The 26434-nt window shown below is 37.6% G+C and overlaps 2 protein-coding genes across 2 annotated transcripts in view; both read left to right on the top strand.

The window, feature by feature from the left end:
• tarbp1 (TAR (HIV-1) RNA binding protein 1) overlaps positions 1-19903 on the top strand; it is a 37358-nt gene extending 17455 nt beyond the window's left edge. The window contains exons 18-29 of the mRNA XM_079854887.1: positions 1291-1362; positions 1625-1745; positions 1918-2028; positions 3704-3856; positions 4062-4148; positions 4228-4427; positions 6408-6489; positions 6706-6877; positions 7093-7272; positions 9709-9833; positions 10243-10379; positions 19399-19903. Coding sequence (XP_079711013.1) covers positions 1291-1362; positions 1625-1745; positions 1918-2028; positions 3704-3856; positions 4062-4148; positions 4228-4427; positions 6408-6489; positions 6706-6877; positions 7093-7272; positions 9709-9833; positions 10243-10379; positions 19399-19570 — 1612 coding nt within the window. The 3' untranslated portion in view covers positions 19571-19903. The remainder of the gene's footprint in view (positions 1-1290; positions 1363-1624; positions 1746-1917; positions 2029-3703; positions 3857-4061; positions 4149-4227; positions 4428-6407; positions 6490-6705; positions 6878-7092; positions 7273-9708; positions 9834-10242; positions 10380-19398) is intronic.
• Positions 19904-20376: 473 nt separating this feature from the next.
• Positions 20377-25944, top strand: LOC307149452 (5-hydroxytryptamine receptor 1D). Its single transcript, XM_079855798.1, has 3 exons — positions 20377-20573; positions 21665-21825; positions 24489-25944. Exons 1-3 carry the CDS (start codon positions 20426-20428, stop codon positions 25752-25754), a joined length of 1575 nt encoding a protein of 524 aa, XP_079711924.1. The 5' UTR covers positions 20377-20425; the 3' UTR covers positions 25755-25944.
• The last annotated feature ends 490 nt before the right edge of the window (positions 25945-26434 follow it).

Here is a 26434-nt window from a genome sequence, read left to right as displayed (position 1 = left end):
AAAATAATAAAAACGTACATTTTAAGAAGGTTTAATTACCACTGTTGTGACAAGCATTCTGAGACATATGCAAAATACTCGCGTTCTTGCGAAATGATTGGCCTTTTCGTTTGTCGTTGTTTATGTAATGCCCCGCCCCCTCAGTGTGTCTGCCAATCAGAAGCGGGGAATGTCAGGGAATTAGATTAAAAATAAATCAGGTTTTTTTTTTTTTTATGTACATCATTGTTTAGCGCATACAATATGTAGAAAATAACATTAATTCATATTTATTCGAGCTATTGTAAAATTATAATTATAATATATTTCATAATGACAGTTCAAAAAAGGCTTTGCAGGCAGGCAGGCAGGCGCGGGCGCGATCGAATATATATGACGGAGTATGTTTTTATGTTTCCACTGTTCGATCGTGCCCGCGCCTCACACACAAATATAAGTAAACACTATCGATAATAATAATTAATATAAATATATATATCAGTATACTATATAGCCGATATTTAATTCATATAGTGAAAACTAAGCCGTGTTTTATTTTTAAATTTGATTATTCAGTTTCTGCTGTTAAGTAAACCTAATGTAGGCCTACCTGAAACCCTAAACCCCGTGGTTTACACTTACACTTAATATAACACATCTTATGCTACAGTAAAACACTGCTGTTCACTTTCAGAAGTTGTTGGGATGTTTTCTTGTCACAAAAAGAATGTGAAACACGTATGTAGGTTATAGAATTTTGAATATATTTTAAAGATCATTTAAATTTATTTTACACACTTTAAGCATATTGCATTTTTCTTCGATATCGTGCAGCCCTAGTATTTGTCTTTTTATAGTACCCATATCTTTTTATATAATATTTTATATTAATTGATTAATCTATTTGACAGCTCTAATACATACGCATATGTGCATATATATATACAGTACTGTGCAAAAGTCTTAGGCCTGTTAATATCCCACCCCCCCCCCCCCCCCCCCCAAAAAAAATGGTTTTAAGTCAGTTATTTATATCTTTTGCTGTAGTGTGTCAGTAGGAAATATCAGTTTACATTTCCAAACATTCTTTTTGCCATTAATTGTAATAATCCAGTGAGATTTCTGTATGCACAAGGAGTCTGACAAAAGCCAGTATGATCTGATCTCACCATCATCGAGTCCGTCTGTCACCAAAACCATTTTTTGGGGGTTGGGGGGATATTAACATGCCTAAGACTTTTGCACAGAACTGTATATTTACACACTATTATTATTTTATTCATTTATTTTCCTTTATTCTCTTGCTTTCAGGCTTGTTCAGGAGGTTCAAAGCTATGTTGAACAATTTGGTGATACTTGTGCAGCAAACACAGCTGTCAGCAGGTAAACCACAACACTAGCTGTTTGTAATAGTGGTCACTTTTGATACACTAATGAGTAATGTTTCATTAAAGCGTTCCATAATTGTGAGGAAATGTTGTGGTATGCACATTTTAGAGGTTGGCATCATTGACTAAGCATGACTTTTATAAATAGACTGTGGTTCAAAACCACTTGAATTAAATATATTCATTGTACTTTTCCTCATAGCATGTCAAATACTTTGATGCTGATTTACATTTATTATTCTGAATTTCATTTCCAGTGATAACAGAGACGATCAGTTTCCTCGAGTGTGTGCTTTGGCTTTTCTCTGCCGCTTGAATCCATCTAATCGTCTCCACCAGCGTCTGATGGAAGAGCTCGTGCAACGACTACTGAGGAAGGTTTGTGTTCAATTCTTAACTACAGCTCTTACTGGAAATTGGGTGTTTAATTCTTAAAGAAAGCACTTCCTGAAAACAATGAGTGTGTGTTTGATTCTGTTCTGTTCTTCTCATGGTTATTGCATGTGTTTATGATTAAAGTTCCCTCCTGTTTCTCTTTTCCTTCCCTCAGGATGCCGAGATTTCAAAATCCAAAGTACGTTACTATAGCAACTCCATCCAGCACAGAGTGAAGAACCGCGTGTGGCAGACGCTGCTGCTGCTACTGCATAAACTCAGACCGGTTAGATCTCTACACACACGCACACATGCATATTAATACACTTGGATTTCAAGGATTTTGGCCGATACCAATTTGATAACAACCTCACTAAACATTTCTACTAAACATTACTCGATTAAATCTGGTGGATGTATAACAGGCCTACATAGTAAGATGGGCATAATGAAGAAAAAATATGAATTAAAGGGATAGTTCACTTTGAAATAAAATTTTGGTATGTTTTAGCTTACCTCAAGGGCATCCAAGATGTAGGTGTCTTTTTTTCCGCAGTAGTTTCAATTTTGATATTTTTAGGTCAAACCGTTCTTGTCTGTCAGTCATTTAATGCAGGTCTGTGGTCACTGTCTCAAAGAGCATGCACAGAGTCCAAATTAAAACAATTCCCCATCGTCCAAATTAAACAATTCCCCATCGTAAGTACACATTGATGGGCTAAGACACGAAACGAGCGGTTTGTGTGAGAAAACGAACAGTATTTATACTCGCCTTGTCTACGGCAGTTCATTGGAACGAATGTCTTTAAGGCGACATCTAGTGTATATATATCTATGCACCAGTCTGCGTACACGACACACACCAGGATGCGCACGCGCCCTCAGATCACTTGGACGTGGCTGTGTATAAGAGGTAAAAACGATATAAATACTGTTCGTTTTCACACACAAACCGCTCGTTTCGTGTCTTAGGCCATCAATGTGTACTTACGATGGGGAATTGTTTAATTTGGACGATGGGGAATTGTTTTAATTTGGACTCTGTGCATGCTCTTTGAGACAGTGACCATAGACCTGCATTAAATGACTGACAGACAAGAACGGTTTGACCTAAAAATATCAAAATTGAAACTACTGCGGAAAAAAAGACACCTACATCTTGGATGCCCTTGAGGTAAGCTAAAACTTACCAAAATTTAATTTCAAAGTGAACTATCCCTTTAATTAAATATTCTATAATGATGACTTTTTTTGATAGCCTGTTATTTGTAATAGTCGGGTTCTGGAAATATTTTTTCCATTCATTTTCTCCATAGAGAAATTAGATTTTTAACGATAACTTATAAACCATTAAAGACAACCTTACTGGGATTGTAGTTCTTTCCCTCACTAAAGCCGTAAAATACACAGTCTTGTACCTTTTGTTTTTCTTAATCACATTTTCGAAAAAAATAATAATAATTGTTTTGCTTCAAATCGAAGTTTGTAATGTTATGATTCACCTCATGGTTCATGATTTATAATACTTTAACAAAAACTTTTTTTTAAATCCCTATGGGAAAAATGAATGGAATTTTTTTTTTTTCCGGAACCAGTGCTACTGAAAGAGTGGGCGGGCACTAATGCCGTCTATACTAAATAAAACAATCATGCTATTTTTGTGTTGTGTGTTTTGTTTCTAATCTTTTTTTTTTTTTTTTTTTACCAACATAAGATGCAAACTAAGTAATTTTTTTTTTCCTCACACATACCAATAGCAGATGAACTAAGAAAATCTGATTTTGTATATATATATATGCAATTTATTTTATATAAATTATTAAATGTAAAAAAAAAAAAAAAAAATCTAACCATTTTTTATTTACAGACACACACACACATTTTTTTTCCATATGAAAATTAGTTAAGTTTTTGAAGGCTTGTATAGTCACTTTATTAGTGTACTTTGTTATCTGTCGCAGGAGTTTGTGTCGGACTGTGTGTTGAGTCACGTGTGTGAGGCCGGGTTCTGCAGTAACCAAGCATCCGTCAAGTACCTGATCGAATGGACCCTGATCCTGATCCTCCATCTGAACCCATCTCGCATCCAGAACCTGTGGAACTGTTTCAGTCTGGTGAGTCTGAACTTATCAACACACAAAGCTCAATCTACAAACAGGTGCGACACATACGCAACAAAACCAGGCTTGAAGCATTCATTCCAAGTTCTGCGGTAGAAAAAAATAACTCGATTAAAGTATTTTAACATCTAAAATGTTACACACAGCAGCTTGAGTTATGTAGATATGTCTGTTTACTGGTAAATCATTTGTGTTGCAGGAGCATGAGAAGACAAAAACAAGCATTTGCACTTTTCTCTCTGTCCTCGTGCACCTGAACGTCCTCTTCCCGAAACTGCAAGATAAGGTGCAGTTTTTATCATCTGAATCTAATTTCTTCCTCTGCGAACTGGAAGAAATCAACATTTATTTGTGTTTTCTCTCAGGAGGTGCAGTGGCGTAGAGCGGTGGAGGTGAGCCTGCAGTGGTGTTTCAGTCATAACTTCAGCGTTCGTCTCTATGCCCTGCTCGCCCTTAAGAGTGTGTGGGAGCTGGAGGACGCCCGTGTACTGGAGGAAAACCTGGGTGGGCTGACCACGGTGGTCCAGGCCTGTTTACAGCAGGCTGAAGCCATGCAGAACACCGGGTGAGAAAAGATTCACTCATTAACCCTGTAAAGCTCACTGCATCTTATTTGATTCGGGAATTTCTAAGGCCTCTAAATTATCGACATGATCAACTTTGCAAAATGCCTTCTGATGTCTAATTGATAGTTTATGCTTTTTTAGCAAGCAAAAGACCTTTTAATGTAATTGTAAAAATGTCCCCCTTCAGGTCGTGATACCTGGGAAATCTTTACTGATTTTTGTTTAGTAAATTTAAGAACTTTAATATTTCAAGATGAACACTTATTGGACTGAAGCTATTTAGGTTTAATTGATTATCCATACATTCTTTTTTTTAGAAAGATCATATTAAAATGTGATCTTCAGGCTTTTAATGAACGTGTATTTGTCAGTCATCATATGGGACATATGTGCTCTAAGCCAGCGGTCCCCAATCTTTTTTTGCGCCACGGACCGGTTTAATATCAGACAATATTTTCACGGACCAGCCTTTAAGGTGTGGCGGATAAATACAACAAAATAAAATGATACGATTTCAAGCTTTCTATATATGTCTCAGGTCTGTGAGGCAAGTAGGATACCTTATACGCTGAGTTTCAGTTCATTTATGAGACGAGCTCCAGGTTCACGCGCCGGCGCCTCCGTGTCGTGATTATCTATTTTCTAATATATTTACTTATTATTTATTAAATCCAGACAATTGGTTGATGAAACATTGATTAAAATTAAGATACAATTAATACAAAATGAAATTAAATTTAAAGACTGGCTTTGTGCTTTCTGCTTGAGGTCTCTGTGAAAGTTTTAAAACATTCTTTTAGTGCCGCTTTCAGAGCGCTCACGTCCGTAACGGAGAACTGTCCCGTCCGTAACATTGTTTTTTTTTTTTGTGAAATAAATTTCTAAATAAATGTGACTTATAGTCCAGTGCGGCTATATGTTTTTTCTTCTTCATGGCGCATTTTTTGACTGATGCGACTTATAGTCCGGAAAATACGGTAAGTTATTTATTCTTTCTGTGCGGCCCGGTACCAAATGTCCCACGGACCGGTCCGCGGCCCGGGGGTTGGGGACCCCTGCTCTAAGCAATGTTGGGTGACGTCACTTGCTGACGTTCGAAGTATTGTTAAAAAAAACGGAGGCTAGCTCCACCCTCCCTCCTCCTCATCCCGTCCCCTCCCCCTCCCTTCCGTGCTTCCTGAAACAGTCATGAACCATTTAGAAAAAACAAACTGGATTTACCCACCTGTCCAGCAAAAATAGAGCCACCTGAATGTCGGATTGGAAGCCCTTCTGCCGGCGGAGTTGAACGCTTTTCCGATGTAAATTCAGGACTTCACTGTTCCTTTTCCCTCTTCTTTGTTATTTGTTCACCGGAAAGTCATCTCTTTGGTCGTGTGTCGGCCATATCAAAATTCTCAAGAATATAAATTTTTAACTTCCTAACTTCCCTCTTCATGCTTCTCTCTCCTCCACTCCCCACACATGTGCACGCGCACTAACCCCCTAAACCCCCACCCCCAAATCATTCTTGTCGGTTATTGGCTGGAGCACTGTTTGTTATGTTTCGTGGCCAAGGCTGGGCCAGTTTGTTTTTCTTGCCGTTTGTGGAGCCTGGGCTGTCTACAGAGACTGCGTTTTTTACAGTGTGTTTAGGGGACAGGCTGCTAGCGGATATGAGGAGATGTTTGCTGTATGTGACAAAAAAATATTTTGGCCTAAAAAACGTGTGACATCGCTTAGAGCACCTTTAAGTCTATCAGAATTTTTTATCAGCAAGTGCACCAAATTGCATATTTTTTTGCTCAGGGCCTCTGAATAAAACTAGTGTTTTTTCCTCCTTTAATATGAACTCCATATCTGCTTTACAGGGTTTAATAGACCTGCGAATGCGATCCTAAATTATAGCGACAAATTTTGGGACTGGTTTTTCTTAGATTCTCAAAAGAAACCTGGAGATACCAGAGAATTTTAAAACTTGTTTTTTTTTTTCTCCACAGAAATGCAATGAAAAATTGGTCTAGAATCCAGGAGCATTTCTTCTTCAGTGCTTTCCACCCAATCAGGGATTACAGTGTTGAGGTGAGATCACACACACACACACACACACACACACACACACATGGTTTTGCTATCTTTGTGGGGAGTCTCCATAGGTGTAATGATTTTTATACTGTACAAACTGTATATTCTATTCCTTTACACGCACACACTCACCTTTTTTTCTATTGTCTGTGTATAATGTGATTTGTTCTGTGCTGTCATAATCCATCAGCATCACGTTCTCTGCTTCCCCAGACAATATTCCAGACCTTTCCCAGTCTCTCAGAGTTGTCAGAAGATGAGTGGCTTCCACTGTGGAAATTTGAGAGTTTTGTTGTCTTCCCGATGTGCGCCGCCCTGCCACTGAAGAACCGTGTGAGGGATCTCTGTGAACTCCAGCCTGGTGACTGGATCCAGCAGGACAAAGGTAATCACCACATGAGGGCAGCAGAGAGCAGGAACCTCACCATACTTATAAAAACCATAAGAATCCGAGAAACTTCAGCTATTTCCCTTGTTTCAATCAGTGTGAGGGATGTGGTCTTGTCAGCTCTAATGTTCAGTGTTTTACAGCACCAGCTAATTTGTTAGAAGAAGAGTGAAATCATTACATTACAAGCACACATGTTATATGTCTGATAGGTGTTTTGGAGCAGGACGAGCGCTGGGCAGAAGTTCAGAAGAAAATCACCCCGTGGAAGCTGAGCGTCCAGGAGCAGGAGCCTGAGCTCATGGCCCAGCAGAGGGCAGCACGCCTGGGCAAACTCACCAGCAACCTCCTGGTGGTCGCATCGCTCATCGACAAGCCCACCAATCTGGGCGGTAAGACAAATAGACAAAATTAATGATAGTAATATTATATAGGAGAAGAGATCAATACAATTGTTTATGATGGTTAAACCCTAAACCCTAGAAAGCATCTGATCATAGCGATGTGGATGTTTGAACGAGCTCCGCAATTCAGCACTCCAGTGAAGGCATATTTAATATAGCACTTTATACAATAGATTGCTTTAAAACAAGCAGCTTTACAGTATTGAATATAAAACAGTGTCATGTAGTCATGTATTGGACTATATATATATATATATATATATATATATATATATATATATATAGTGCTGGGCAATGATTAATCGCGATTGATCGCATCCAAAATAAAGGTTTGTGTTTACATAATATATGTGTGTGTACTGTGTATAATTATTTTGTATATATAAATACACACATATGCATGTATATATTTAAGAAAAATGTATAGATATAAAATATTAGATAAATAATAGATAAATAAATAATATTAGATATAAAATATTTATGTATGATATAAATTGTGTGTATATGTGTGTGTATATATATATATATATATATATATATATATATATATATATACACGCACGCACGCACGCACGCACGCATGCATGCACACACACACACACACACACACACATACATACATACATACATACATACATACATACATACATACATACATGCATACATACATACATACATACATACATACATGCATTCATACACACACACACACACACACACACACACACACACACACACACATACATACATGCATACATACATGCATACATGCATATACATGCAAATATTTCTTACATATATTTTGATTTTATATTATCTTAAACTTATTTTGTATGCGATTACAGGGTTTCTGCGGATCCTTAAAAAGTCTTAAATTAGATTTTTTAAATTTTAGGCCATAAAAAGTTTTTTTAGATGACACTTTGACTTAGACATATCTAAATGCTTTCCAAATTAAAACTATCTAATTAGCGTACGTATTATCTTTTAGAAAAAAATGTCCATAGGTGAAAATGCTCCTGGAAATCAATTTAAGGTGGCAAATATGGGCCCTTAATAAAAATGTTAATTTCTGTCACTTCTGTGAACTGACCACTGCATAGAATATGAAAAATATGAATATCTTTGTGAGTCTGCTGTCAACAACAGGCCTAAACCAGCCACGGTACCAGTACAAAAATACAATCAGTAAAATATCATCTAATTGTTATCAACAAAACTATATCGAAATTTCTAGATATATTTTTGTCAATATTGCGCACCCCTAATGTACGGTATTAATTTTGATTTCTTCAGGTCTTAAAAAGCCTTAAATTTGACTCTAAAAAATGTGCAGCAACCCTGGATTAATCGCGATTAATCATTGCCCAGAGCTAATATATACCTAAAGAAAATAGTGATTAGTGATATAGATATAAATGCAGATCCCACTGTTTTGATTAAATAAAATGAAATACACGTTTTTGTTCTAGTTTTATGCATATAGGTGTTCTCTAAAATGAGATTCAACAAGAAATAGTGCAATATATTATCACCTTTCTTACAGTACCACAATATATCAAATTGTGATGCATATTGTATCACCAGATTCCTGGCGAAACATAGCCCTATTATATTATTGAGTGCATCCTGTGATGGTCTTCATTGTCTTTGCTGTGACAGATGCTAGTGTGTCTCACACTGTTTTCATTCTGTTTGATCTTTGTTGTTTCCTGAATGTCATCATTGCAACTATAACAGAGACATTCAACACACACATCTTCCCTTCTGAATCAACCAACAAATCTGTTTTAACACAAGCTCATTAAAAAAGGCTCATTCATCACATTCAAACATTCTGCACAAGCCAACTATTGTTCGTTTGATATGGCATTCATTCATGCAGTTTTATCTGTCACATTCTATGAATAAATATTGATGTGCTCAGTTGCATTCAACAAAACTGATAAAAGAAACCACAGATGAATATGAATGTCTGTATCATATTATGTGAAATGATTTTTTTTTAAATGGGTTTTTGAAATAAATCTCTTATTGCTCACCAAGGCTGCATTTATTTGTTTGATCAAAAATACTGTAAAATCATTAATATTGTAAAATTATTGCACTTGTGTTCTATTTTACAAATGTAATTTATTCCTGTGATGGCAAAGCTGAATTTTCAGCATCACATGATCCTTCAGAAATCATTCTAATATTCTGATTTGATGTTGAAAACAGTTGTGCTGCTTAATATATGTGTGGAAACTGTTTAATTCACCCCCCCCCCCCCCCCCCCATCTCAAGATTCTTTGATGAATAAAAAGTCAAAAAACCAGCATTTATTTGAAATATGAAATATAAAAATGGCTATCTATCTAGACGCGTTACTATTAAGACTATCAGAGGACTAAACCGCAAGTGTTTGTGTGTCTGTTCCAGGTCTGTGCAGGACGTGTGAGATCTTCGGGGCCAAAGCTCTGGTTCTGGACAGTTTGCGACACATTAATGATAAACAGTTCCAGGCGCTCAGTGTGTCTTCAGAGTTGTGGCTGCCAATGCTTGAGGTGTGTTTTTATTTCTGGCCGGATATAGATTCTTTATTTGTATGGACTATCAATTCTGTTCAGTTTATTTTGCAGCCTTTTTGACAAATATATCGGTTGCTCAAAACTAATCCAAACTGCAAAAATAGTGATTTTTCCACAATTGTGGTACTAGGGGTGCTGAAATTACACACTGCAGCTTTAAAGAAATAGTTCTATTTTCATATTTCCTCTAAGTGTGAGCTGAAACAAGCCTAGAGATGTTATTATTCATAATCATGCATTGCATCAGCCAAATACGTACCACATGAAACCATCAGAAGCTTGGTTTTGTGGGGTGAAATGTAGAACATTAGCATTCTGTTGATTGAATCTGTCATGATTAATGAAGCCGTTCAGAAATCTCAAGTTATCTGCCTTCATTTTCCAGGTGAAGCCCGCCGAGTTGTCAGATTACCTGCAGCTGAAGAAGAGAGAGGGATATTGGGTAATAGGCGTAGAGCAGACATCCAACAGCCAAAGTTTACAAGATTACACGTTTCCTGAGAGAAGCCTCCTTTTACTCGGGTAAACCAACACCTCCAACTCACCACCCAAATTCTGTCTATATGCAGTGGCCCCAAAAACTGTTTGTACATCTCAACTACACTCAGAGTAACTACAGAAATGTTTGACAACCACATTTTAAGTTTTTACATTTTGTTATGTAATGCAAAGATATTTATACATTTTTAAGGATCAGTGACCCTAATAATTAATTGATGACTTTGATAAAAAAAAAAAGGATGCGTCTTTTAAAAATGTAGCTTAAACGTACATTATGTAACTTTTTTTCAATCCATCTTTCAAAACATTGTTTTTGTCTTACCCTAATTCACTATGGTAAGCCTATAAAATAAATGTTTTTTTTAGACAGGTCGGGATGGTTTTCACTGGGAATTGCGTACATAGGCCACTCGCCTGTGCATGTCTAGTCATATCTGTAAGTAGAGAAAAGATGCTATGTGGGAGTGACATAGGTTGTCTCAATGAGCGATAAAGTTTATCATGGAGCGTGCTAAACCTTGAACCTTTTTAAAAAAAAACACTGAACAGAGGAGAGTCTGCTGGCAAAAAGGCAAAAAGAGAACACGACAGAGCTCGTCATAAAACAAGAATCAACATTAGCTTGGCTTTTCGGAGATGATAAGAATTGAGGGGTTTGAAATGTTGTAAAGGCGACGCTGAGATGGTGGTTTTATTACTCAACTGGTGAACCGATAAATTGCCATATGTAGCTTTCTAACAGAGTTTATTGTAAAACATTATCTATTGTGAAGGGTCATTTCATTATGGGTTATTGTAGCGTGTCTATTAATGGGTATGTAGATACAATAACATATTCAGCTAGTCAGCTTGAGATCCTTTTCATCTAAACTGGTTATATCTCTCAAGCCTATTAGTAAATGTTTTATGAGCAGTAGGATAGTTTCTCTTTTTTTTTGAGAGAGAACCATATTTATCCGCACAGTCATGCACAGCCGAAGCACAACCAAAAATTTTATTTTTTTTTAGAACCAAAAACATGTTTGCTTCTAAAATAAAATAACTGCTTTAATTTGTCATTGCACTAATGTAAAAAGGTGTGTGAAATATTTATTGTCAGATGATGAATAAACATACAATTAATTTGTGTAAAGTTACAAAATTTGGCTTAAATCAATCAAACTGATCAGTTGATCCCTCCTAATTTCATGCCTTTATCAGTAAATCCGTTTTATGACAGTTGATAAAGATATTTTAAATCATTGTAAACATTTATAAATGTAAGTGCATAAAACACAAAAATTGGATCGCTCATAAATGTGTCGCTCCAATATACAGTCTGTCCGGTATTTTTTTTTTTTTTCGCCTAGACAGCACTAATGTTGAGCGAGGAAAACTTATATTTATAGTTCGGATGCTGGCTATCAATGTGCATGACGGTAGGCAAAGTTCAGGATAAGAGCTGTAAGTTAAACAACAAGTTGGTTTTATCGCAGAGCTGTTTATGAGAAATCTTGAGCACATAAAAAAATTATAAAAACGTACATTTTAAGAAGGTTTACCACTGTTGTGACAAGCATTCTGAGACATATGCAAAATACTCGCGGTTCTTGCGAAATGATTGGCCTTTTCGTTTGTCGTTGTTTACGTAATGCCCCGCCCTCTCTGTGTGTCTGCCAATCAGAAGCGGGGAATGTAAGGGAATTAGATTAAAAATAAATCAGGTGTTTTTTTTTTTTATGTACATCATTGTTTAGCGCATACAGTATTTAGAAAATAATTTTCTTTCATATTAATTCGAATGACAGTTCAAAAAAGGCTGATGTTAGACTTTGTAATCATGCTATTTTCTTATTCCATATCAGTGATATGTATCAGTATCTTAGGGGTGGAACGGTACATGTATTCGTATTGAACCGAAACGATACGGGCGTCACGGTTCGGTGCTTAAATTTACACGGAGAATACACGGTATAACAATAAATAAAACTCGCGTGCAAATTATGTAATGCGGAACTACTGTTAGATACACAGGTCAGCAAGTCGTTTTTCTACAATTTCGTACGCTATTTCATCACTAAATTCACTTCTGAGAACATTTGATGCGAGAAATCAACTATAGATTTCAAATATTGGCATTTTTACGAAAATTTATGGCGAATCGAAAATGTGCTCAAATGTTTTCGGAAGTGAGAATCTCCATAAGCGTAGCTTTATTGTTATGAATATACATTACATTATAGCAGCGGTTCCCAAACTTTTTTTCCTGCGCACCCCCTTCTATGTCCCAACCGGGTTGGCGCACCCCCAATCCCCACTTCAGAAAATATATAATATATAAATATATATAAAGACTCATGTTTAATCATGCGCAAATAACCAACACGCATGACGATAACAACATCAACAAAGTTTCAATATAATGCAACAAAGCTACGCACAAGCTTCCACTTTTAAGAGGACGAGTGACAGACACAGGCTCAGTAACAGAAATCACGGTTATTTTCAGCCGCGTAAAAGAAACATTGCAGCAATATTAAATGACCGTAAATGACCGTGGAGCTAGCATCATCATCATCATAACACAACGGTTATGGAAATTAGAACGACAGTACATTGAATTAAATTGCAATGAAGTTACAAACGATCCACAACATTAAAGAGAATAGGCTCCGAAATAGATAAAATAGATAAAAACAAGGATCAATCTGATACTTTTCAAGTGCGACAATAAAATTAGCCTTCACACGATCCACAACATAATCAAGTAACAAAGAGCATAGGCTCAAACATAAAATAAACAACAATATTTTGAACAATATTTTATATATATAAAAGAGCTCACCAAAGCTGAATTTGTTTTATCAAAAATACAGTAAAACTTGTAATATTGTGAAATAGTATTACAATTTAAAATTATATTTGAATATGTTTCAAAATGTAATTTATTCATGTGATTTCAAAGATGAATTTTCAAAATCATTACTTCAGTGTCACATGACCCTTCAGAAATATGAAAACAGTTTTCTGCTTAATATTTTGGAAACTATAATTTTATTCATGATTCTTTGATGTATAAAATTTTCAAAAGAACAGCATTTATTTAAAAACGAAATATCTTGTAACATTACACATGTGACATGTTTTAAGGTCACTTTTGATCACTTTAATGCATCCTTACTGAAAAACAATTCTGACCAACCAACACATTTTTGAACGGCAGTATACACTCAGTAGGTCATTATTGCAATATAAACACTGTCAGAGTGATCAACAAGGTATATCTTCATTTACCAGTCGAAGACGGAGCCACTGTTCTTATGTTTACTCTGTGCACTGTCAAGGGCTTCATCATATTTGTCGCGGTACCGGTCTTTGCAGCAATTATTTTACCGCAAATACTGCATGGCGCGTTGTTGGCATCGAGCCTGGAGAAATGTAGCCATACTTTTGATCGACTTTTCCACATCTTTATGGTATTGTGTGTGTGTGTGCTCGCGTCTCATATGAGTATGTGCGCGGAGAGTTTGTGTGTGTGTGCTCGGGTCACATTGAGTATGTGCGCGAGTTTGTGTGTGTGTGTGTGCTCGCGTTTCATATAAGTATGTGCGTGGAGAGTTTGTGTGTGCGCGCGCGCGTCTCATATGAGTATGTGCGGTGCGCGGAGAGTTCCGCGCGTCTCGTGTGTGTAGAGTTTACTTGTATGTGCGTGAGCCACTTTAGGTGTGTCGTTGTGCATTTCATATGTATTTGTTTTATCAAAAACTAATAAATTATAGTTTTTTTATTTAAAATAAAAGGAAAAGGAATTTACAAAGGAAATGTTTACTGTTCATGTTTTTTTATTCTATGGAAAAACCCCATTTAAAAAAACAGACCGCCATTACATTTTTCCTCTCGCGCACCCCCTGGTGGTAGCTCGCGTACCCCTGGGGGTGCGCGTACCACACTTTGGGAATCCCTGCATTATAGTGTACAGTTGTAGAGTAATCCCTTGAGCTGAGGGTAGGCTTAGGCAATAAAACCTGGCTGTTATCGTCAATAATTATCGTTATGTTTGTTTGGGTACTGCAGACGGCGTCTGTTATTGCGCAATACCAGCAAGAACACATCGTCTCAAACTGTCCGCAGCGTACTGTCTGTGTGCTCGTCACCTTGTGAGTTCATTCTTCAAAGAACAACTAGCAAGAGAGTTCTCCCCTAGAACACAAGTCCGTTCTTTGCATTCTTGGTTTTGAGAAACACCCTAGGTGCCCCTAAAGAATCCGCGTATCTAACAGTAGTTCCGCATTGCATTAATTAATTTGATACATTTCATATTAATATATTTGTTTTCCTTAATTTTAATTAACAGTAACTTAAACACTTTGCAGATTGAATGGTGTCCTGTATAAACAAAATGACGGAGTATGTTTTTATGTTTCCACTGTTCGATCGCGCCCGCGCCTCACTCACACACACACACGCACACACACACGATCGCACCCGTGCCTCTCTCTCTCTCTCTCTCTCTCTCTCTCTCTCTCTCTCTCTCTCTCTCTCGAAGTGATTTTAATCGAAGTGCATATAATGAAGGTTGTGAAATAATTGCCTAATGTTAACTCTACTTTGGTGCTGCTATGATATTGCATATCGCCACGATTTAGGGGCCGTTCACATGTTTGCGCTCTCACGCCTTTTTTGAACTGTCATTATGAAATGTATTATAATTATAATTTTACAATAGCTCGAATTAATATGAAATAATGTTATTTTCTAAATACTGTATGCGCTAAACAATGATGTACATTAAAAAAACCCACCTGATTTATTTTTAATCTAATTCCCTGACATTCCCCGCTTCTGATTGGCAGACACACTGAGGGGGCGGGGCATTACGTAAACAACGACAAACGAAAAGGCCAATCATTTCGCAAGAACCGGAGTATTTTGCATATGTCTCAGAATGCTTGTCACAACAGTGGTAAACCTTCTTAAAATGTACGTTTTTATAATTTTTTTATGTGCTCAAGATTTCTCATAAACAGCTCTGCGATATAACCAACTTGTTGTTTAACTTACAGCTCTTATCCTTAACTTTTTCTACCATCATGCACATTGATAGCCAGTATCCAAACTATAAATGTAGGTATTCCTCGTAGTAAATTGCGCTGACTAGGCAAAAAAAAAATATCCCTGACAGACTGTATATTGGAGCGACACATTTATGAGCGATTCCAATTTTTGTGTTTAATGCACTTACATTTATAAATGTTTTCAATGATTTAAAATATCTTTATCACCTGTCATAAAATGGATTTACTGCTAAAGGCATGAAATTAGGAGGGATCAACTGATCATCTGATCGTTTGATTGATTTAAGCCAAATATTGTACACAAATTATCAAATTAATTGTATGTTTTTCATCAAGTTTATTCATCATCTGACAATAAATATTTCACACACCTTTTTACTAACGTTTTTTTTTTACATTTGCTTGTTTTCCCAGGCAAGGTGAAAAAAAATCAAATCAAAGACAGTATAGGCTTTAGGGCTTCCCGGCTTTATATTCACAGAAGGTGCGAGCCGAGCGCGAATTCCAGCGCGACGCTTCACGACATGCTTTCAGTTAACGGTCTTAAAGTGTGAGTCTGGCCTTCGAGATGTAAGTAGCTAAACCAAACAACTGTTGACGATAAAACTATTAAACGAGTAACAGAAACAATCAGTTTGCAAAGACTGTATCAATCAAAGCTCAGCTTTGGGAGACTGCGAGAAGAAGAAAGAGAGAATGTGATTGACCCTTAATTGTTTAAATACATTTTGAGGCCATTGTACAAGTGATCTCCTTCAATTACTTGTTATGAAGAACAGGGTTGTGAAGGGATGTGAAAATAGAAAAGTTTCAGTGTGCGCTGACGGTGCAGTTTAACATTATGAGGCTAATTGATGTCTCTCCCTGTGAGATTTCCTCACCTCTGAATGCAGAGAGGGAGAGAGAGAGGGGCATGTTCTGACATGCCAAGCGCTCCTCAGCAAAACCACCCAACATATTATTTAAAAGCTTGGTTTATTAGTTCAATCAGCACCTGCACTTCTTATCTGACCTCCTCAGCAGACCTAGATTAAATTAGTTTTTCACATTTTACAGCATTTTTACAGAATATATTTAAAGACCATGTAAATATTATTTTGTTTTATTAAGCTTTAAGGTCATCTATATGCTCAGGGGCGAATTAAGGTGGTCAGGGGCCCCTAGGCTGCTCTTTGTGTGAGCGCAACTACGGTGAACTGGCATACACACACATTGAGACAGCCAACACTACAGTGTTTTCTTTACATTCCTTCAAGTGGTGGACCACAACAGTAAGACAATTGCCACCACACCACTATGTAAAATGAAAAATTGAACATTACATTCAAACCACAAATACAAACAAGGCCCAGTGCTTAGAATCAACCATTTAATTATGATCAAGAAACACTGGCAGTACAACCAAAACTAACATAAACAGAGGTGTAATTGTTAGAGGTTTTTTGTTTGCGGCAGGCACGGCGTTATGGGTGGGCCTGACGGGCTTAGGCCCACCCACTTTTCAACAGGCCCATCCAAAAATGTTCTTCTTCAAAAAAAAAACCTTTTCATATATTCTAATTTTGGCAGGAATTATAAAAAATCGACAATAAGCTCATAATTTGTGCTAAAATAGTCTAAATATTTAGTTTTAAAAACAATTAAAAAAGCTGGTTATGTCTATTTTGATGTTTCTGCGCAAGTTCAGCAGACAGTGAGGTTCGGGTTTGTTCCGATCAGAGCTCGTGAGCGGAGAGCGCATTTCTGAATATCCCGCTCTGCTCGCTCATTCCGCAGGGTCGCTCGCTCAACCCAGAATGGCCTGAGCCTGGTTTGAAAATATGTGGAATAAGGGCTGCCTCAGACTAATTTTTTTTTTCTAGTCGACTAGTAGTTGTTCATTTAAGCCATTCGTGGACAAATCGCCCCTTTATATTAATTTAATTACTTGGGTTATATACAGGATAATGAGCGTTTACGTAATATAGCCGCAATCAAGCGCACGACCGCATGCATAAAGCTAGCCACAAAGAACCGGTAAAAGTAATGATTATGAATGTGTCTAAAGTAGCAAGGAGACATTTAATTATTTATTAATAAACTGGTGTTTTCTGTGTCGCTGCAAAGATGAAGTTGACGATGCGGTCTCGCTATGAACGCCAGAGATAAATGCACATTTCATATGGATTACATATTCAGAGAGTAGCCTATTTATTTTGGTTTTGAATATTTTCGTTTAAAAGTAGACATTTCAAGCTTTCTATAATAGATAGCCCATATTTCTCAAATCTGTGATGCACAAGCTGAGTTTCGGCGCCCTCCAGTTCACGTGCAATGCAAGTGATGGTGTCGGCGCCTTATTACATTGTCTGCTATATATTGCTTCTTATTTATTAAATACAGGCAATTGGTTGATAAAACATTGATCAAAATTAAGATACAATTTATACAAAACGAAAATCTTTTAAAAAAGAGACTACAAAACAAAACTTAATGAAGTGGTCAAAATGTTTTACCCATGTCTCCAGACATATTGCGCATCTCATGATGTATCATATCTTTCTCATGCTGCATGCTCACTTTCATAATCAACATTGATTAAATTAAAAAACATAATGACGTCACATATTTTCCAACCCAGCCCTCACCCCTGTTGCAACAGTCGTAGTTTAGGTACCTTAAACGCGCACGTACAGTCTCGGAGTCATCGCTGCAACCAGGAGATGAAGGAGAGCTGAGATCCACATCACCTAGCACATCTTCGTCTCTGCCACCCCAGGGTGCTAGCGCGGCTAGTGCAGTTAGCGTGACCAGTGCCGTTGCTAGGAGGGCGCCAGCGCCTCTGCCTCTCAGCGCCTCTGCCTCGCGAGTGGATGATAGCCCTGAAGACGCCTAGCAATGGTATACCTTTAGTGGTAGTATACCTTTAGTTAAGTTATACCTTAAGAGTCTTCGTAGCGCGCTAAGAGACAACGTTATCAGGAAACGCAGCCCAGGTATGATGCGTAATGGAGATTCCAAAGCGCTCTTCTTTGGTCAGAACCATGGAGAGCGATCGCGGATACGTCCGTCCTATGCACCAAAACTTTTTTACAATGCAACAAAATATTTAAAGAGCATTAAGCTATTAAAATCTATATTATGTATACTCACAGATAAGTTAACAGTATATTAGTCAGTAATTTTTATTAGTTAAACAGTGATTGGATAACGTTTTTAATTTAACGTTCACAATTGGTCTGGCCCATCCAAACTGGAATCCTGGCGCCGTGCCTGGTTCGCGCTTAAGTAAATATAAAAAATAAATAAAAAAAATGTCTGGCCAATCCGAGGCCCCCTGCACACGTGGGGCCCCTAGGCTGCAGCCTACGCAAGCCTGTGCATTAATCCGCGCCAGTATATGCTAGTGTAGGCCTACTTCTATATTTACAGAATGCATTTAAAGACATTCAGATTTAAAGATTTATTTATTTTTTTTAAATTAATTTATTATCTATATGCTAAAGTTGATAAACTTTCAGTAGATTGGCTATACACATTAACATTTAGAGCCTTTCTCTTTAAGGAAGATGTAGCAAAAAATACAGATGGCTAATCTTGCCCGAAGAGGCATATATTCATTTTTGTCCAATATAATTCCCAAATAGCATTTCATTTTCCATGTGCTTCTTCCAAAAGGAAATACGGGAACCAAAAATGCACTTGTCAAGTAAAATTTTTTTGAGACATTAATTAAACAGGGTAAATTAATTAAAATAAACATGCTAGTTATAGGGGATATGTATTGTAGAACTGTGAATGATGGGCGGATATCAGCTGAGCTTTTGCGGGTGCCGATTTTGTGTGGGTCTGCTCATTGGCGTAAAAGTACCATTTTAAATGGCTTTATAAACTCATTAGCTTGACGTGAACATACATTAGGGACTTTAGCATTCCATCGAATATTGATTTTTGAATTCTGCTTGGTGCGGTGCATGACTCTAAAGTGTCTGTTTGTCTCCGAACAGTAATGAAAGGGAAGGCATTCCTGCAAACCTGCTGCAGCTGGTGGACGTGTGTGTGGAGATTCCTCAGAGCGGCATCACCCGCTCCCTCAATGTGCACGTGAGCGCCGCCCTGCTGGTGTGGGAATATACCCGCCAGCATTTAGGACAAAACCCCGCAGCCCCTCGGTGCTGAATTTGCTGAGCAAGTCTTCTGTGTTTTAGCAGAAAACATCTGTCAGTATTTGGGAGATGTTGCATTTTACACCATTTTTCTAAAGAAAAGTTGATGCATTTTGCATGACAAGACTCCCCAAATTTGATTAGAAATATAGAAAACTGCTTCATTCATATTTAAATATGGCATCTATCCATATACCGTCTGTTGTTCCTTTTCCTTCCCTAGTTTTTATTTTTCACTCTGTATTGACAAGTGTTGTTTGATGACTTTGTGTTTTATCTTATATTTTAAGAGAAGTATTTTAACATACCTTTGAATTTCGATTAAATAAACTGTTTTCTCTCTCACAACGACTAAGTTGATATTTAATTCACATTTACACATCATATTTGTTCCCACGCATGTAGCATGGAAAAATGCAATGCAAAAGGTCTCAATTAATCACATCCGTAGCCGTTGTAATCCCTTGAGAAACTAAGCATCTGTGTAAATATAGACTGCTTAAATGAGCCACATATTCAAGCGGTCTGTTTTCTCTAGCTGTGTAATTCACAAGTCAAGCGTTTGATTTTTCCATGTTGTCATCGCTGTGGATAAACTGATGAAGGGACCCTGGAGATAGTAAACTGCACTGTCAGGTGCTCACAGGGCAAATGAAGAACCAGAGAGGAGTCAGAAGCAAACTGTCTGCTTTAAGTATAGGCAGGTTATTATTTTTTTTGATCAAATACTGTAATATATTCTTACATGAGCTTTTTGCATTCTTATGGAAGAATTTTTTTTGTCTTTTTTTTTTTCTTTTTTTTTTACTAAATGGCCAGGTTGCTTGTGACGCACCTGAGATCGGGATATCAGACTGAGTGTTTTTAAATGGAGTCCTCGGCTGGTGAGTGGTTTGAGTCAGATGAGTCTGAGTTTCAGATGCGGACTGCACTGAGGAACTCCACCGTTCTGTCGCCTCGAGCGCGTCTGGTGCTGGAGACTCTGATGGTGCTGATGAGTCTGGCCGCAGTGACGGGTGAGCTTTACACTACGCTTCATTAGTGTGTGTGAATGTCAGAGACATGAGTCGTGTGGACATGAGAAAGTTTTGCATTTGATGTCTAACTATATTTCGGATGAATTATTATGGTATAAGATCAAATGATTTGTGTTAAGTTGCTGTAACATGCAAAAACTAATATTTTAGAAGAAAACATTTCTTGTGAATATTGTTTTGACTGGTATCTAAAACAGTGCTAACAAAATCCCTAGCCCTAATGACATCATCCTGCAGGATATGACTATTTTTGGTGGGAAACGACAACCCAAACATCAAGTATTAGCAATCAATTTGATGAAGTTTGTAGTGTGTTGTGACACTATGTGCTTTTGCCTTTCTCTAAAACATTCCATCCTGTCAGATATTAGTATGATCATTTCAGAATTTAAAAAAATATATATTTATTTTTAATCACATTTTGGTAACACTTTACAATAAGGTTTAATTTGTTAACATTAGTTAATGTATTAACTAACATGAACTAACAATAAGCAATACGTTTGTTACTGTATTTGTTCATCTTTGTTAACATTAGTTAATCAAAACCCAGCTGTTTATTGTTTGTTTATGATAGCTCACAGTGCATTAACTAATGCTAACAAATACAACTTTTGATTTTGATAATGTATTGTAATGTATTAACATTAACACAAATTAATACATGCTGTAGACATGCAGCTGTAGATATTACTAGTTCATGTTTACTAATGTTAACTAATATTAACTAATGAAACCTTATTGTAAAGTGTTACCCATATTTGGGGTGATGTCAAGAAAAATAGAAAGAAAATACATCAATCAAAACTTACTATGCTGTAAGATTCAGAACTGAAAACTCTTTACTGATTCCAAATGAACTATTGAAACTAAACTGCAAAATCATTGCAGACATCTGTGCTTTTGTGACGTCACACTCATAAACACATTGACACAATATATAAAAAATATTGACATTGACATGATTTCTTTTTTTCTGACTATTTTATTTTATTATTTTATAATAGAATTTGTACAAAATTATATAAAAAATGTGTTTATTCTGTTGTGCTTTTGTTCCTCCTTTTCAGGAAACTTTCTGGTCATTGTGATTGTGGCAGCCACAAAAACCTTCCACACCGTGACCTCCGTCCTGATCATCAATCTGGCCATTAGCGATTTCTTAGTGGGAATGGGCGTCATGCCGTTTGTGGCAGTTTCCATTATGAACAACGGATGGGTCAACTACAATGTTAGTACATAATGCTTTACATCCAACATTTATAACTTAAAGGTGAAGTGTGTGAGATGTCTGAACCACTAGCGAGACCAAACGGAATCGCAAAAGTAATGACCGTTTCCAAACGAGTTTCCCCACCATTCGCTGACCAAGCCATTAGTCCCGCCCCCAAACTCAAGCCATTGGTTGAATTAATGTTGCAGGTTTAAGGCCTGTTCATAATAAAAATGATAACGGAGGATAACGTTCTTTTTATTATAAGTACCCCACAGTTTTAAATGCTCAGAGCTCTTAGTGATTTCAATTATACCGTTCCTCTATCATTATAGTTTTGGTGTAGACTTCACTATTCTCTAAGAGTTAAAGGGTTAGTTCACCCAAAAATGAAATTCTGTCAGTAATTACTCACCCTCATGTTGTTCCAACCCTGTAAGACTTTCGTTCATCTTCGGACCACAAATTAAGATATTTTTGATGAAATCTGAGAGCTGGCTCACTCCTTCATAGGCTTCTTTGTAATTGAAACTTGCCGGCCCAGAAAGTTAGTAAAGACAATGTTTAAAATAGTCCAAGTGACTACAGTGGCTCAACCATAAGTTTATCAAGCGACGAGAATACTTTTTGTGCTAAAAAAATAAATAAAAAAATAACGACTTTATTCAACTATTAATTTTCTTCTGTGTGGGCCTCTGAGTGAGTTCACGTAGTGTAACAGCGCAGCGCTTCTGGGTTGTACGTCAGAACGTAGGCTCACTATTGGCCAGCATTACACGCATGACCAGCGTCAGCCAATAGTGAGCCTACGTTCTGACGTACAACCCAGAAGCGCTGCGCTGTTACACTACGTCAGCAGCTTAGGAGAATGACATGGAAGAGAAGAGATGGTTGAATAAAGTAGTTATTTTTGGGGGGTTTTGCGCACAAAAAGTATTCTTGTCGCTTGATAAACTTATGGTTGAGACACTGTAGTCACCTGGACTATTTTAAACACTTTTTTTTCTTTACTATCTGGCTGGCAAGTTTCAATTACAAAGAAGCCTATGGAGGAGTGAGACAGCTCTCAGATTTAATTTGTATTCCGAAGATGAACGAAAGTCTTACAGAGTTGGAACAACATGAGGATGAGTAATTACTGACAGAATTTTCATTTTTGGGTGAACTAATGCCTGTTCACCCAGATAACCGCAACTATAACGATAACTACATTACACCAATGAATGACGTTCTGTTTATTATAAGCTCTTTAAAGTCAGAAGGGTTCTGATTGGCTGTCAATGTTTTTAACATTCATCAGTAGGAAAAAAAAGTGCAGAGGTACCGAAGTCAGTACTGAATTTAAAAAAAACTGTGTTGATACCAGCATTTCCCTCTTGCATTTTGAGCGCTGTTGAACGGATTCTTAAACCCCTCTGATTGGCCATTGCGTTCACGTGCACAACATATTTGTCTCTAAATTGGCCATTGTGTTCACACGCTCAATCTGTGGTTGGCTACCATGATCAATGCTTCAAAAACATGTCGTCTTTGACGCTCTTCATCAAGCGCTTACACAGATACGCTCAGGAGCGTTTGTAGATATATTAGGATCCGCTGATAGATGCCTGCTTTTAAACACTCTTGTGTGTATCTATGTAAGCGCTCTATGAAGAGCTTCAAAGATGTCATTGTTGATCATTGTAGCCAATCACACACACATATGTTGAGTGCGTTATCACAATGGCCAATCACAGACATGTATGTTGAGCGCGTCAACACAATGGCCAATCACAGACATATGTTGAGTGCATCAGCACAATGACCAATCGGAGGTGTTTAAGAATCTGTTCAACAGCGCTCAAAATGCTAGAGGGAAATGCTGGTATCGTCACAATTTTAAATTTCAAAACTTGGTTCCTAAGTCGGTACTTTTTGAAAACTCTACTAGGATGATTGACATTCTGAAACAAACATAGCAATGTTTTGCATAGAACCAGTGTTTATTTTAACATTGATAAAATGACATACATCACCTTTAAGTTGTTAAAGTTACAAAATAACATTCTGAGTAGGGATGCACTGATATGAAAATTTTGGCGAATACCGATATTTCTTTTTATTTGAAAGCCGATAACCGATATTTTGACCGATAAATCTAAATCCAAATTTTTATATTATTTTTGGGAGCCTGATCACAAAAATAAAAGTCTCACCATTAAAAATCATGTCCCAAGCAATTTTATGTAGCCTATATGACAGACTTGCGCTGCACATGCTGCACTTAACTGTATTTTCCTTTTTTTTTTATTGATTCTAATCATATTTCAAGCAATTCAAAACCATCATGGTGAACAGTGCGCATCTATAGTGTCTGAGTTGAAGGAAATAATCCCTTATTTATTGTCTTTAATATATCGTCCAAATTTTCTTATCAGGGGTGCGTTTCCCGAAAGCATCGTTGGCCAACTATGGTCGCAAGTTCATCGCAATGTCCATTGAACTCTATTGGTAACGACGGAACTTGCGACCATAGTTGGCCAACGATGCTTTCGGGAAACGCACCCCTGGCCGATAACAATAACATTAAAAATGAACATATCCGCCACCATATCGGTATCGGCATATATATCGCGCATCCCTAATTTTGAGTTCATTAACAGATGTTTTTGCTCATTTTGAACTCTCTCTTGATCTTCCAGGATCTATGTCTGTATGTCGGCTACACATCCTCAGTCTACTGCACCGCGTCAGTTTTAACACTCGCCGCTATTGCCCTGGACCGTTACTTCTCCATCGTGGACTGTCTGCGGTACGGTTACCGCTGCACGATATGGAGAACCGGTTCCGTGGTGATATGGATTTGGCTGCAAGCTATGTTGACCAGCTGTCCTCCTCTCCTCGGCTGGAGCAACATCAGTTTCGTGGCTCCCATGTACAGCTGTGCCGTTAACTGGGCCAACAGCCCAAGCTACACGGTCATTATGGCCTCCTTATCTTTTCTTCTACCGGCTATAGTCATCCTGTTCTGCTATGTGAAGATTGTCCGCGTGGCACGATACCATGCTAGGAGGATCCACAGTTTGGAAGAACATCTCCAGCGTAACAGAGCCACATCTGTCTTGAATCTCCAACACTCATTCATGGACACCTACACACCATCCAGGCTGATTTACTACGTGAGTGGGAGGTTTGTGACGGATCAGTTGGATGTTCCTGATGAAGTTGCTCCAGATGCACCATCTGAGATGTCTTCCAAGCCAACTGGTGGACGTCTGCACTCTTTCATGGCTCAAATCCATACCAGTAGCCCTCAACATCCCAGTCAACCTCAGCATCATGGAGTTCTGAGGTTATTTCTGGTCATCGCCGCTTTTTTCTTATGCTGGACGCCCTATATCAGCGTAGCTCTGGTGCAGGCCACCGAAACCGCCCTGTCCCGGCCCAGGAGCGTTGTTCCCCCGTCTGCTGTCACTTTCTCCTATTGGCTGGTGCTGTTTAATTCAGATATCAACCCGTTGCTGTATGCGCTCCTCAGCAAGCGCTTCCAAGGCGCCTTCCAGAGTTTGAGATGGAAGATCCAGGCCAGGTTGGGATGCGTTGTGGAGAAAGTAGGAGCTGAGAGATCTACAGGTGGAGGTGAGAGTGACCCCACTAACAGATCGACCCACAGTTCCACGGCGCACTCTAGAAACGACGGGGAGTCGACGTACTCTTCCGTTTTTGCTCTCAGCTCTCAGTTTCCCAACAGCCTCAGGGAGCAACTGAATAACGTTCTTCCGCTGGCTTCTTGTTCTCGTCCTGTTTGTCATGAATGTGGCGGACGGGGTTCGAGGGCGGTGGACCACCTGCAGGTTCCCTCCAAACAGCGTGAGCGGAACAGACTCCCTTATTCTGCTGCTACTAAAAAGAAACAAGCCACATTCTTTTATGGACAGATCACAGTTAGAGTGGAACATATTTGCTGAGTGCATCACATACAGTCCTGCATAATGGAAACAAAGCTGAATGTTATTTGTATTTTGTGGGTGGATGATTATTTCAATGGAATGTTATGGGTTCAATAAAATGTAAGTTCTATGAGGCATTAAAAAGTTTAAATAATAATTTTGCCATAATGAGGTTGTAAAGAAAATGTAAAGTTTTACAAAGACAACTGAAAAAAGAAAAAAAGAAAAGAAAAAGTAGCTTTGCCACCACAGGAATAAATTACATTTTAAATATATATTAATATTTAAGAATAATATGTGTTATAAATGTAGCCTTGGTGAGCATAAGATAAAAAAATCTTAATTGTTCCAAACATTTGACTGCTATCGTATATATTTATATAATGGATTATTTGTAAAATATATATTTTTCAATATTTAAAGCAAAGGTTTTTATTTATTATTTATTTGTTTGCTTGTGGTTGTAACACGGGCCAGTGTTTTAGAGGGCTTTAAAGCAGAAAATGAAGGTCATATTTTCTGTTAAAGCACTTACATGAATTATTCAGTACAAAACTGTTTTTATTTTAGCTTTTAACTGGTCTAAATCTTCACTTTTTTTAGGTGGACCTATTTTGTATGTGGATGAACTCGAGGTCATGCGTTGCTGACATAATTTCTGTAGGTTGTGGCTTGTCATGTTAAAGTAACTGGGGTTT

Source organism: Squalius cephalus (genome assembly GCF_949319135.1).
Source record: "Squalius cephalus genome assembly, chromosome: 21".
Taxonomy (NCBI): domain Eukaryota; kingdom Metazoa; phylum Chordata; class Actinopteri; order Cypriniformes; family Leuciscidae; genus Squalius; species Squalius cephalus.
Note: the sequence above shows the minus strand (reverse complement) of the source record. Positions and strands in the feature narration are given on the sequence as shown.